Source organism: Balearica regulorum, chromosome 5 (assembly GCF_011004875.1).
Source record: "Balearica regulorum gibbericeps isolate bBalReg1 chromosome 5, bBalReg1.pri, whole genome shotgun sequence".
Taxonomy (NCBI): domain Eukaryota; kingdom Metazoa; phylum Chordata; class Aves; order Gruiformes; family Gruidae; genus Balearica; species Balearica regulorum.
The window spans coordinates 71,108,120-71,121,363 of NC_046188.1; the positions used below are offsets into that span (position 1 = coordinate 71,108,120).

Sequence of the window (13,244 nt, forward strand, 5' to 3'; positions counted from 1 at the left end):
AGGTCCCACCTTGCTGGCCGGGGACAATGGTTCTTGACCTCAGAGGCGTGGGGAGTTAAGTGCTGACAAGGAAAAAAAATAGTAACACTTACGGGAAGAAAAAAAAATTAAGTAGTGAGCAACTTGGGAAAATCTTGCCGTTTAAGGGTTTTCTGCTGCCATGCCCTCGGGAGAGCAGCGGGCCCGTGCCGAGAGGTGGCAGTGGGGGCGGTGGCAGCGGTGACAGGCTGGGCAGCTGCAGCCCGGCCGCAGTGAGAAGAGCGGCACGCTCGCCCTGCCACCGCCATGTGGGGCGTTCAGCGGGGCTCCCGCCTGCTGGCCACTGTGCTGCGGACCCCCCGGGTCCCCCGGGCGCAGATCGCCTCCAAGCCACCCGAACATCCGCTCTCTGTTGCTGTGAGTAGCTTGTGGGGGGCTGAAAAGGGAGGGGGGGACCCACCTGCTCCCAGGGGACGCCCTGGTCGGAGGGGCGCAAACCCCCCCTCTGCATTATAGCCAAATTAGTTTTGTTGGGAGTGAAAGCAAAAGGAGAGGGGGAGAAAAGGGAAAAGGTGCCCCCAGAGCAGTGCAAGCTCCAGCCTGCACCCCCCCAGGGGCTGCACGCCCTGCTCCCCCCTTCCAGCTCTCTCTTCAATTTTATTTCATCCTCTCAGCCCCTTTTTTAACCTTTGGGGTTTAGGGCACCCGCTGAGGGTCCCCTGCCATCCAGGGTTCCCCCCCGAACGCTAAGCAGCCCGAGGGGAGGGAGCGGCAGCACCGGCTGTCCCTCAATGCACCCTGCCAGCGCAGGGACAGACCCGGGCCCCGTCCCCCCTTCCACGGGACACTCACCCCCAAGCAGGCATCCCCCGGGCAGGGACGGGGTCTGCTGCCATCGCAGAGCCAGGGCACAGGTTTACCCTGCTGCCTTCCAAGGTCTGCCACAAAGTGCTTCACGAGTCTGGAGACTCTTTTTCTAGCCAAATTAAAAAAAAAAAGAGAGAAAGGTGACAGTGCAAGGGGTTAAGTGCCACCCTGGCGCAGCAGAAATACGAGAAGCAGCTGCTGGTTGCAATTCACACCTCAAAGTCATGTGAAAGTCAGGCATGGCTGCTTTTGGAAACACCGAGCGAGCCTGGCTGCTGACTGAAGGTCACAAGTTGCTCTGATTTCCCAGTGAGTATCACGACAGAGAAACACAGAGCGACGGAAACAAACCCAGAGAGCAACCGGCTCAGCCCACTGTTGGTGGAAACCGCTGTGCTTACCCAAATCCCCCTCCCACCACCCCAAGGCGCGTCCACCTGACGGCCACGGGGCTGCAAAGAGCAAGGCGCGCTCGATCCATTGCACTAGATGCAGTACCAGCGTGCAACCGACCCGGGAACCCCCACACAGCGCGGCTAATTCTTCCGTTTCTTCCCCCGCGGGCAGGAGCAAGCCATCGCGTTTTCCGTGATGACCACGTGCTTCCTGGCACCAGCGGCCTGGATCCTGGCCCACGTGGAGCACTACAAGAGCAGGTCGGATTAGGACGTGGCAAGAACCACCTGCACCCTGCTGAGAGGAGGAGTACGAGAGAAGATCAGGCCATAGAACAGATCTGCACCAGGAAGGAGCCCTCCGAGTTTGTTCATTAAAATTCACATTAGCATTCAGCGTAACGGCTTGTCGGTTTTGCTTCAGCCATGGCTGGTTCCTAAGGGAACGGCCGGGCACCCTGCTCTGCGGGACAGCACGCTGTCCTGCCGGCGACATCCCTCTAAGTCTGCAGCCGAGAGGCTCATTTATTTCCAGGAGCTTCTACCCGGTGCAGTCACAGCAAAGCATAGGGCAGATACCAAGGAACCACTCACAGCAAAGCATAGGGCAGATACCAAGGAACCACTCACAGCACTAGCAAGGAAGCAAAATCAAGTTAAATTCCTGGGAAGAATACCCGCAGAGGCTGTAAGTGATGTTTACAGTGGTCTGCAGCCTGGGAGCTGCCCCCCGACTTCTCTTCCTGCATGAAGAGCCTCTCCGCCCCCCAAACACACGCCAAGTTTCCTAAGTATTTCTGTTAGGGAAGCCAGCACTCGCTCCCACACGGGAAGGTTTGGGTAGCAAAGAACGCTTCCCGATATCTCAGAAAAACCTCTGAAACAGCCACCATAAATCACCCTGCCTGCAGACCTTCACGCTCACTTCAGTGAGCTGCTCAAAAGCTCGCGTACGCGCGAGCACTCCCCGCCATACAGGACGGTTGTCAAAACATGCTCAGGAGAAGACTTTAGTGCCGTTTCAACAGTAATGCTTCAGGTTTTTACGTCAAGCGATAGCAGCCCTACGACGCGTTGGCTTTGCCGCACGGTTGGCATTTCCTTTACTCCTAACATGTAGTGACATGACGCTACCAAGGAGACCGTCCCTTTTGAAGCCCTTTTCCTGTCCTTAGCTACAAAACAAACATTTTCCTGATCAGAACGCTCATCTCCCCCACACGCTCTTCTGAAGTCAGTAAAAGCGACATCAGAAATGAGCCTTGGAAGACGAGATGATGCATGAACCGGGGAAGTCAAACTGCACAACACAGGGGGAGAAAACCATGCGGTTTGACACACACTCCAACAGCTGAACGAACACGGGCAAAGTGACAGACGAGATGGGCTGGACAAGGGAAAGGCAGGCATTCAGAGGTGAACAACTCCAGACCAGGAAGAAATTTAGGCCAGAGATGATTAGGGAGGCAGGAAGTGGAGGGTGACCAAGGTCTGACAATTTGATTTTTGCTGTTCTTAAAAAGCTGAAGCCTCCCTTGCCTGAGACACTTTTGCACCTGCACAGCAGTGTGGTGTCTGCCACGTGCTTCCTCCTTTCCGTTGCTGGCATTAAACCCTCAGTCAAGACCGCAAACTAGAAAAATCTCACCAAGTATAAAAAAAATGCAGTAGTACTGTTGGTTAGACACCGGAGATCACACCGATAACTAGAGCTCTCGAACCACAGCAACAACCAGACTGATACTGCCAAGCCAGAACTGACCACAGACGTGTTGGCGGCAGCACTGAAAAACTCCACTTACATCCCAAGGAATTCAGCCAGGTACGCGAGGATGGCTCTGTGCAATCTAAAGGTACTGCCACAAACCTCAGCAGCTGGCCACTACTGCCTTGTAATTCCAAGTACGGTGCATCCAAATGGATGCTGGGAGGAGGCCCCCAGTTCAGATCTGCATTTCTTTCAGATTCTCCATGCGCAATTATCTCCCATCCCCATAAAGACATCACAGCAGCACAGGGCAAAGCCATTACATCAACAGAAAGCTTTTAAAGCAGCAGTTGTTGAGACTGAAAAGCAGAACAAAAACTTGTTGTCTCAGGCCTCGTTAAGGTAGTAATGCTTCCTCAACTCGAGAAAAGGCATCAGGACTACAGCTTCCCTCCAAAAAAGGAACTTGACCATAGAGTACATACCAAGGTACTACATGTTAAGTAAATTACATACTAATCACACGGCAACTAACAGACTGTTTAAATCTCTATTGTTCTTGGACAAAGGGGTTTTGTAACATGAAGCTTCAGAAGAAGCCTATTTGTAAACCGATCAGAGGCTCAACTGCAAGTTACCAAGACGACAAACACAGAACTACAGAAAAGGGAAGGCAGAGAAGTTTATTCCAGCAATACTGCTGCACCTCACTTTAGCACAAAGTGTTCGTAAAAGACAACCACCCCCAAAAGCATATAAAACCACATCCACTAAACGGTAATCCTGGAAAAAACCCTTTGATGGAGTAAACACTCCCTCTACTGCAGATGAGAAGGGGTTGTGGAGGAGGCGGCAAAGGGAGACGGATGGTTTCAGTAACGCTGCCTGGGGCTGCTGCAGGGGCAGAGAGGCTGGGGGAAGGTCACACCCTCCTAAGGCCAATGCCACCAAGTAATCCCATGTGTCGGTCAGGCACCTCTCTAGCACGTTCTCAGGAAGGAGCTTCTGCTGCCCCTTTACCGGCAAATACCCTGCGCTCCTGTAACAACCAGCATGACATCCTCCCGCAAGTTTGATAACAAGGCTGATAAATCAACCACGGCGGAGCCTTCGTCCTCCCTTCACGAGCGCAGGATGGCAGCTCCCACAGTCAGTGCCACTAATGTTAGCGCATAGGGAAATCTTGACTCCAAGCACCAAAGGGTTACACAGCAAAAGGCCACTTACTCCTCCGAACAAGCGTCAAAAAGCTGCTCCCCCCTCTGCCCACCCACCCCCCTTCAACATAATTCAGTACAGTCAGTGGTCTGAGTGCTGCTCGTGTCGGCAGCAGAAATTACTCTCCCGGGGTAGTGCAAGGTCCTCTAGGTTAGGATGTCGTGAGCTTGGTGCTCCACCAACATCTCCATGCTCCTCACGTCTGTGCACCAGAACTCCAGGCGGTCCTTCATCCCTTTGATCTGCAAGGCAAGCCCACGATAACTTTAAGGCCTCAGCTACTCGAAATACAATATTCACCTTTAAGGACAAGCGCTTGAGATGCCAAACAACTTCTCAAAACTCCATACCTCTAAAAAGATGCTACTTAACATCTTGCACCATGAAAACAGCAACGTTTAAAGTTAAATTGAAATGCACAAAAGGAATTGTTTGCAGCTAGCATTCCATGTACTTTTTTTTTTTTTAAAGGTAAAAGGCATCCTGTATGGTCTCCTAAAAACATTAGGAGGATGAACTCGAGAAGCTCAGCACCTTCGTCTTTATCACCCTGAACTTCTCTCTTCAAGACAAGCGTGTCACCTACAACCCAGAAACTCCAAGATGTTGCTTCACGCATTCAGGCCTGAAGCAGCCACACAGATGTCTGCATCCTTCTGGAAAACACAGTCATCGCATCGGTGGTTTGTGTGGCTTTTGGAAGAGAAGCGTCACTAATCCCCTATTCTATCTCCTGACGGGTTTCTAACTACTTCCTGCAAAACACCAATACCTTGGGCATGCAGTGTATTTTGTAAGAGCTAAAGGCAGCAGTGTGAAACGGAACGAGGAAAAGCTGATCTACCTCCTCGCTCCCTGAGCCCCTCCAAGAAGTGCTGAGGAGACTAATTCTCTGACAGTGACCCTTCGCAGTTCTTTAATTTCCAGGTCACCTCGCACAAGAAAACAAGTTAGCACTGCCTTAATATTCAAGCTGGTCATTACCTGTTGCAAGTCCAACACACGTGGCTGTACCCATGTCATGTGCACCTTCTTATCGACTTCATCAATACTGCCCTTCACCAAGCCTACTGAGAGCGCCTTCATCACCAGCAGTTCCACCTAAAAATACAAAAATAATTCAAGGAAAAAAACTGAGAATCTCCCCGTTTCCCTTCAAATGGCACTAGCTTGGGGGAGTCCCTTTACTGCACACAACAAAATCAAGAGCAGCTGCAGCCTCTCACACCTTGTAATACTGCCTTGAGACTCAACACCTAAATACACAGGAGAGATTTCTTTTCCCTAACAGCAGACTTCTTTTCTCTGAAATCTCAGGAAGAACAAGGTAATTGGATAAAGTCAACATGGATTTACCACAGGTAAGATGTGCTCAATCAACATGATTGCCTTTTAAAATTAAATAATTGTTCAGCGGTCAAAGAGAGCGCTGTAGGTGCCCTGTACCTTTCTTTTAGCAAAGTGCTCAACAAGACCTTCCACCACATCCTTCCTGACAAGCTCGTAAGCTACAGAACGGACAGAAGATGAGTGGAAAACCTGCTAAAGTACCACGCTCAAACAGTAGCGGTTAGTGGCTTGAAGTCAAACAGGCAGCTGATCATGAGTAGCGCTCCTCAGGGATTGATACCGACTCCGATACTATTTAATTATCTTCAGTTATGTTTAAGCTAGCTGGATGACAATTCCACAGATGACACCAAGCTGGTAGGGAGAGGTAGATGCGCTGGAAATAAGAGCTACCATGAACAGAGACCTGGACAGACAGAGTTAATGCGAGTCACATGAAGTACAGTGAAGATAAGCACGGAGTCCTGCACTGCGACACAGGAGTCGGACGGGCTGCGGTATACTCTGGATGTGCTCAGCAGAGTAGGCTCTGACAGAAAGGAGCAGAGTCTGGGGTGGGGGGGGCGGACAGCAAACGGTGCAAGAGCCAGGGGTGTGCCCCTGCGGCAAAGGGGAAGCACGTCCTGGTCAGCACCAGCAAGAACACAGCCGGCAGACAGAAGGATGCGGTCATTCCACCCGGCACTTGTTGGAGCGTACCTGCAACACCATGTCTGGTTTTGCATCACCCCCTTTCAGTTTAAGGAGGGGGCACCGCAAAACTGGAGAGACCCTAGCAAAGGGCCACCAAGGTTAGGAGGCTGAGAAGCTGATACTATGAAGAAATGTTATTTGCTCAGCCTAGCTAAGCGGCAGCTCAGGGACATCTCATCACAGCCTTCCTGCACCTAAACAGCAGTAGCATGGAAGGTGAGAGGTACTACTTTCGCAAGGATGGACACTGAAAGGACACAAGACCACAGGCAGGATTGGCTTCAGCAGGGCTTCCATCTGGATAACAGAAGAAAATTCTTCACCGTGAGAAAAATTAAACATTAGTGACATTTCCCCTCACTGGAAATACTCAAGACAGCTTGGCAGGGCCCTGCGGAACCTAATCCAAGGGCCTGCTTTCAAGAGCAGGTGGGAACAGATGACCTCAGAGCTCTCTTCCAACTTAAGGATATGACTAAGAATCTTCAAACATGTGTTTACCAATAAACAGGAGGAACAAGCAGTTAATTCCTTCTTAAAAAAGAAAAACATTCTCCAAATGCACAAGAACAGGGGCGAACATTTCTACTTGGAGTTCACCTACGGGAGCAGGTCTATCCAGACACTTTTAGATCTTCAGAACTTAGACATGGGTAAGTTTGTCTAAGCCTGAACTCACCTCATTCACAGTGACTTTGGCACTCTTAGCAATCTCTTCGAAAGTGAGCTGTCTGTGATTGGCCGGTCGGGTGAAAGTCATCTGAATTCAAGTAAACAAAAGAAAAAAAATAAATCCCACACAGTTCTATTTTTTTCCCCAACAGCATGCACAGCTTCCCTTGTACTGCCCTGCTGAGCTCTCCATCTGCAGTAGCAACTGCATTTCTCATATTGAATCAAAACACTTCAATGAAAAATGCATTTACGTCAGCGGAAAGGAGTAGTACTGCTCCCTGTCCACACACACTTTGCTGCTCCAAGCAGCAGATTTCCTAGGCAACAACATAATCTCCAAATAAAGCAGATCAATCCATGCTGAAACGTCTCATATCAAACCTCTGAGAGAACACAGTACCTATAGGTGGTAGAACTCATTCACAGTAAAACACTAGAAGCAGAATGCATATGTGCATTAACACTAGAAGTGGAATGCATATGCACAACACATACACACATATTGGTATGTGGGTATGTATAAACATAAATATTGAGTGATCTGAAGCGTAATGTATGTTTTTGAAAAAGATCCAGGGCCAGGGAGGTTTATACACCAGTATTATTTGGTAACAGAGCCAAAGCCTTCAAGTGACAGGAAAGAAACTGTTTAACATTTAGGGTTACCTGCCAGGGAAAGGATTTTCAGTCCTTAGGAAACTGAGATTTTAACTGTGCTGTAGGAATTTTTGTTACGCTAGAACATACTTAGTTTGTATGTTACCATTCCAGATACCAAGCTTGCTCTTTTCTTCCCCAGCGCCATATCCTGCCTGAAAGGGCTCTCCCTGGAAACTACAGCCAAGGAGTATACCCCAAGGCTTTTTCCTAGCAGTCCTTTCCTTTTGGCACCACCTAGAGGCAAAATTTGCAGGCAACTAGTTACACCCACGAGTATTCTTGGAGGAGTGCATGAATGCACCCAGCAGAGAAGGGAGTATTTCACAGTGCTACCCCCACCAAAAGGCAGCTGGAGCAGTCCCCTTCCATTTCCCACATTTAACACCCCACAAGTCTCTGCTCACCTCCATTAGACATAACAGTTGAATCTTTTGCAGCAGAAGTGCTTCGTTTGCAGCCAGATCTGGCTGTAAGAGGATAAAACGGCACAAATAAGTTCATTATTACTTTTTTCCCCACCCCACCAGGGAGAACAGCATGCTACATGCAGGAGTAAGCCACTTGGGGACCCACTACCTTCGTTCACGAGGGAGGAGGCCATTACAACCCACCCACCACCTGGTAATGGTTCTGTAAAACTAATCTAAGAACTGCACAGTTAAATGCAGCGCTTCACAAGGCAGGCAACCTCTTACCAGAGGTCACAGCCTTGCACAAGTCAACCTGTAAATTACTGCTATCTCAATAATTTCTGGTATAGCCAGTGTAGTTAACATCCAACACAACTGTTTTCCTCAAACCTCCTAGAACACAAGGGCAAACCACTGTTTTACCCTGGAAGCAGTTTAATACTGGGAGTGAACGGCATTATGGAAATTAAATTAGATGTTATCTCCCCGTGCAGGACTGTGTGATGCTTTTGTTCACTTTCCCCTTGGACAACAGATTTTTTTTTTACTTCTTTCAAATCAACCAGACACAGAGAGAAGCCAAAAGAAAACCACTGGTATGTATCAAGATGAAAGATATTACTATGCTATGATTAAAATTATACCAATGCACCAGAGAGGAATTCTTAAGGTAAAGGTCCACAGAATCTAAGTGTCCTCTGTAAATATCGAGCCCAGGCCTTAATCAACATAGCACCTCGTTCACTCACCTGCTGACCCCACGCCGACTTCAAAGCCTGAAATGTCTCTACGTTACCACTGTTGAAGGCATAAAGCGTGTCAATCAGCCACTGCCGATCCGTGTTTCTCAGGGACTCCAGAACAGGGTGCATGAGCTGCAGAAACCAGGCAGGACAGCGTGAAGAGGGCAAAATCAATTCCTGATACTGAGCAAGTGAAGCAGTGAAGCATCGACTTACCAGCTCCCCAAAGTTATAAACACCTTCTCCCAAGAGCCCTGCCAGTCCCAGGGTAAAGGCTCTCTCCTGCTGCTCCGATACTGAAAAAAAAAACCAGACCAAACAACAAAACCAGTTTGGATGAAGCAGCAGTCTGAGCCCATCAACCCCTCCCTCACCCTCCTCTCAGTGCCTGTGTTAAATCCTTCCCAGCCCTCCTCCTCATCCTCTCCCAAGCCTGAAATTCAGAAGCATGCAGTAATCATAGCAGTAGCACAAAAAGGCCACTTTTTGAATCTATAGTGAGGATTTTGGGGAACTAGAACAAATTATCCTTTCTGGCGTGGGCACTCCCTCTCATCACCTCAAGACAGCTTAGGAGCAGAATCCTACTCGGCCGTTCTTGTGGGTTCCTCCTCTTTCTAGCTAGAAAACTACGACAGACTCCAAATAACGTTGAGAAAACCTGTTCTCTGCCAGCACGTTTATTTAGCTTGAAGTGAAGAAACAGAGAATGAAAACTGGGACTCTCTATGATTGGGAACAGAGGAGTTACCCGGCAGATCTTTAACATCAATGCACCCCAGAAACCGCAGAGCATCCTTATAGTAAGAGGCATGGTTCCCAATCGTCTGGTAGTACTTGCTGGAGAGATCATAGAAGCGGCTGTGAACTGACGTCACCCCAGGGAGATTGTTCAGCATCTCCTCAACCTCCTCAATGGTCTCCTAGAGGAGAGTGAAAACCTGTTTGTTACAGGACAAGGTACACCTCGTGCACACGCGTGCTCCGAGCCTTCCAGCTCTCCACTGTACGGGTTACAGCACTTGAGTGGTCCAGGAGTAACATCCACTCAGTAGTAAAGTAGATGAGACCACAGCCAAAGCTACTATCGCTGTAATTAAAATAAAGCAACAGTATTCTCCCTTTACATAGTAGTTAAAAAAACTCAAAACCCCCCAAAACCAAGCCTGCAGCTATACTTATATACATATATACACACACGCTTTATATAGACTTATACCCATCAAACTTTGTACTTGCTCTAAGAGACACAAAGCTGCACTGCATAAAAAAAACTCATCTTAGCTTTAAGAGACAGTTCTAAAGAAAGCCAAGACATGAAAACACCAACGTGCTTGGCACAGGAACCGATACACTAATTCGGTCACCGTCAGCAGCTCGCCAACAAGCGGCATACACACTGTTGAATTCGTGAGACCCTCTAAGCTGCAAACTAGAACACAGCAAGGTATTTTTCCCTCTCTTCTGAGCTGCGCACACCAACAGCCGCAGCGATCAGCTGCAGGCCACCAACAAGCCACAGCACCTCCAGGGCTATGCGCATCAGAAGCTTACTGAAACTTCACACATTTGGTCGTTAAGTACTATACGCACATTTTTACGGCCTATAGGATGTAAAGCAGAACCACAGGTCTTCCTGGAAACCCCAGGAGCTGCAAATTTATCACCTGCTCATTCCAAACCGACGCACAGCCACAGGCACATCCATGCTGCAGTAATTGCTGAAGCGTGTCACAGTACCCCAAATACCCGAACGCTTGAATTACTCGGGTCATCACCTCACCTTGGTGACCTGCAGGTCTCCAATGTTCAGCTTGAGCGCCCCAATGGCTGTTTTACACAAAATGACAGCTTCGTCACTGCTTTTTACCTGCCGTAACACAAAGACGTGTGTTTAGAGAGCGTTACCCTTGCAGCCAGGTAGACTGTGTTGGTTGCATTTCATTTGTTAACATGCTCCTGCATTAATACACAGAGCTGTTCACTGAGGAAAGGAGAAGGTATTCTCCAGCACAGGTGTCACACACATATCTGCCTCTCCAGCTATACCACATATGCTCATGTGCAAAACGATTCCTGTACGTGGATTGCCAGAAAGAGCAATTTCAAAAATACCTTTTCTCGAGTCTTTTCCAGAAAAGTAAGGGCCACATTGGGATCTGGAGGGGAACAACAAAAAAACAAAGAAAAAAAAAAAGTGGCAATATCAGGAATTCCCACGGAACTAAATCTCAACCTAGAAATATATCCTTTTACTGGATTCATAAAGACCAGAGTGTATTTTTTCTATAGTGTACCGCTTAACCATCAAAAGGTGCCACCATGGTAGGCAGGCTTTCTGCTCGTCAGCCATTTCTCTAGCAAAGCGGTAGACTTGCGACTCTACGTAGCAGCAATTATTTAAGCTTTTTGAGTTAGTGCCTTCCCTTTTCAGTACACCAGGAAGACAAGAGCTCAGCGTTGAAGATTTAGCTGTTAGTATTAAAACTAGTCAAATTTCACAGGCATCAGTTGCTAAAAATTCTGTAAGTAACAGGTAAGGACACTTACCTGTCATCTGTCTGACCACATGAAGAATGATCTCCACCAGGGACAAGGGGTTCACCCTAGAACAAAAAAAACTCACTGTCAGAACAGGCACAGTCAACAGTAGGTTACCTAAACACTTCTGGGCAAACACACTCACCTGTGTTCAAACTCGCTGATGAAGTTCTCATACAGCTGTAGGAACAAAGATATCGACAGTCAGGGCAAACGGGTATTTCGTTTCAGCTACAACACGCGCCTCTCACTGCATTCCAGTTCATTTTTCCAACAAAGTAGTGGGCATCCAATACAGAAATGTCTCCACCGTACAGAATCCAGGAGCCAAAAATCGCTCATTTTAGATAATTCTATCTCTGCAGTCTCCTTCCAACTGCAAGGAGCGATTCAAGAAAGTCACAAGCTAGCAGGTACCACAGCACACTGCCTCCCTGCTACGGGCTGTCTTCAGCCGTCACTGTACGACAGGCACAGGCCTAAAGCTTTCAAACTTCTCTTTGCACTCCTTCAGAAAAGAGACTGTCTCCAGAAACCCACGCCTCTCTAACATAGAAATAGCTATCTCCTGGGAAACTGAATTTTAACCTAAAAACACCAAGGAGAGCAAAAGTACACGATTACTTGTGGCACATAGAGAATATGTGACTCTGGACTGGGCACGCCGTTATCTTCACAAACGGAAGCAGCTCCCAGACAGCGGGTGAATAAGCTACTCAATACCTTGAAGTGTTTGTGAATGCCTGACAATCCCTCCTACGCTTGCAGTTGTAACCCCCTCAGTACAAAAAGGAAAGAAAAAGGCTCCCCCTGCACCTCTATCCCCCCCCCTCAAAATCTTAAGTGAATTAAATTAAAGAATGACTTTGAAGCTTCTAAAACTGACACATTTCATTTCAGCAGAGTCTTCCTACACGAACCAAATCCCACACACTCACATCTAACACGTAAACCCCAGAAAGCTGAATTCACCTAGCTCATTAATTCTCCAGAGACGAGTCAGAGATTGGCATTTTCATACTAGTGAAAAATAAGCATCGCTCATCTTTGCTACGGAAAGATCAAACACTTGGGAACAATCGAGCACTTCACCTTGATGAGTCCATCTCCTTGGGCAAAGCAAGGGTCCTGAACAAAGTCCAAAACTTGCAGAGTCAGCTGGTGCCAGAGTCTTAAGAAGAAGAAGGTCACTCAGTGAGTTCACGCCCTACACCAGCTCCCCAACTCGTGCCGGGCCCGGTACGTCCCCCTCGGAGCCCGTCTGCATGACGGAGACAAGCCAGAAACGAAGACGGGCGGCACAGCTCCCCCCGCCCCGAGCAGTAAATAAAGTAACCCCAGGGAAAGGAACGCGGAAATCAGCTCCCCGGTTTCCCGCAGCTACGTACGTGCTGGTTAAACGATCACCGAGTTGCAACGGGCCGGAGGGAGCAGCCCATGCCCACCCCGGGAGGGCCCTGCGGCCCGGCCCTCCGTCGCGGGAGCTGGGCGCCCCGGGACAGGGCCGCGGAACCCGCTCTCCGCCGGACGGGCCAGGACAGCATTCGCTCGGCCCTGGGCGGGGGCGCGGAGGGGCACGGCCCCACAGCAGCGGCCCCAGAGAGCCGGCCGGGAGCCGGGCGGGCCCCGCCGAGGGCAGCGGCCCTCTCCCCGGGACAGGGTCCCCCACGGCAGCGGCCCCCCCCCCCAACTCACTTCTTGTTGTAGAGCTCCTCCAGGCGGTGCCAGACGGCGGCCTGCCCCGGCCCCGAGCTCTGGCTCTGCTGCAGGAAGCCGGGCACGTCCTTCATGGCGGCGGCCGGGGGGAAGGAGCGGGCGGCAGGAGGCAGCGACACCGACACCGACACCCGGCCGCCCCCGCGCTCGCGGCCGCCGGAAATGCACACTCACTTCCGGCGCCGCGCGGGGCACGCTGGGTACCGTAGGGCTCCGCGGCGATCGCCCCCCCCCCGCCCCGCCGTAGCCATGGCAACGCGCGTCTGCCGGCCTTCCCCCGCCCTCCCCG

At 49.8% G+C, this 13,244-nt stretch overlaps 1 protein-coding gene and 1 long non-coding RNA gene across 2 annotated transcripts; one reads left to right on the plus strand and one right to left on the minus strand.

Moving 5' to 3' along the window:
- Positions 1-229: 229 nt before the first annotated feature.
- LOC142602204 (uncharacterized) lies at positions 230-1,643 on the plus strand. Its single transcript, XR_012835893.1, has 2 exons — positions 230-396; positions 1,414-1,643. It is a non-coding gene; the product is annotated as an uncharacterized LOC142602204 (long non-coding RNA).
- Positions 1,644-3,607: 1,964 nt separating this feature from the next.
- PSMD13 (proteasome 26S subunit, non-ATPase 13) lies at positions 3,608-13,134 on the minus strand. The gene is made up of 13 exons (XM_075755695.1): positions 12,935-13,134; positions 12,332-12,410; positions 11,385-11,419; positions 11,249-11,304; positions 10,814-10,857; positions 10,482-10,568; positions 9,450-9,621; positions 8,915-8,994; positions 8,705-8,830; positions 7,950-8,012; positions 6,890-6,970; positions 5,152-5,268; positions 3,608-4,409 (listed from the first exon to the last, which is right to left on the minus strand). Exons 1-13 carry the CDS (start codon positions 13,027-13,029, stop codon positions 4,314-4,316), a joined length of 1,131 nt encoding a protein of 376 aa, XP_075611810.1. The 5' UTR covers positions 13,030-13,134; the 3' UTR covers positions 3,608-4,313.
- Positions 13,135-13,244: the final 110 nt, after the last annotated feature.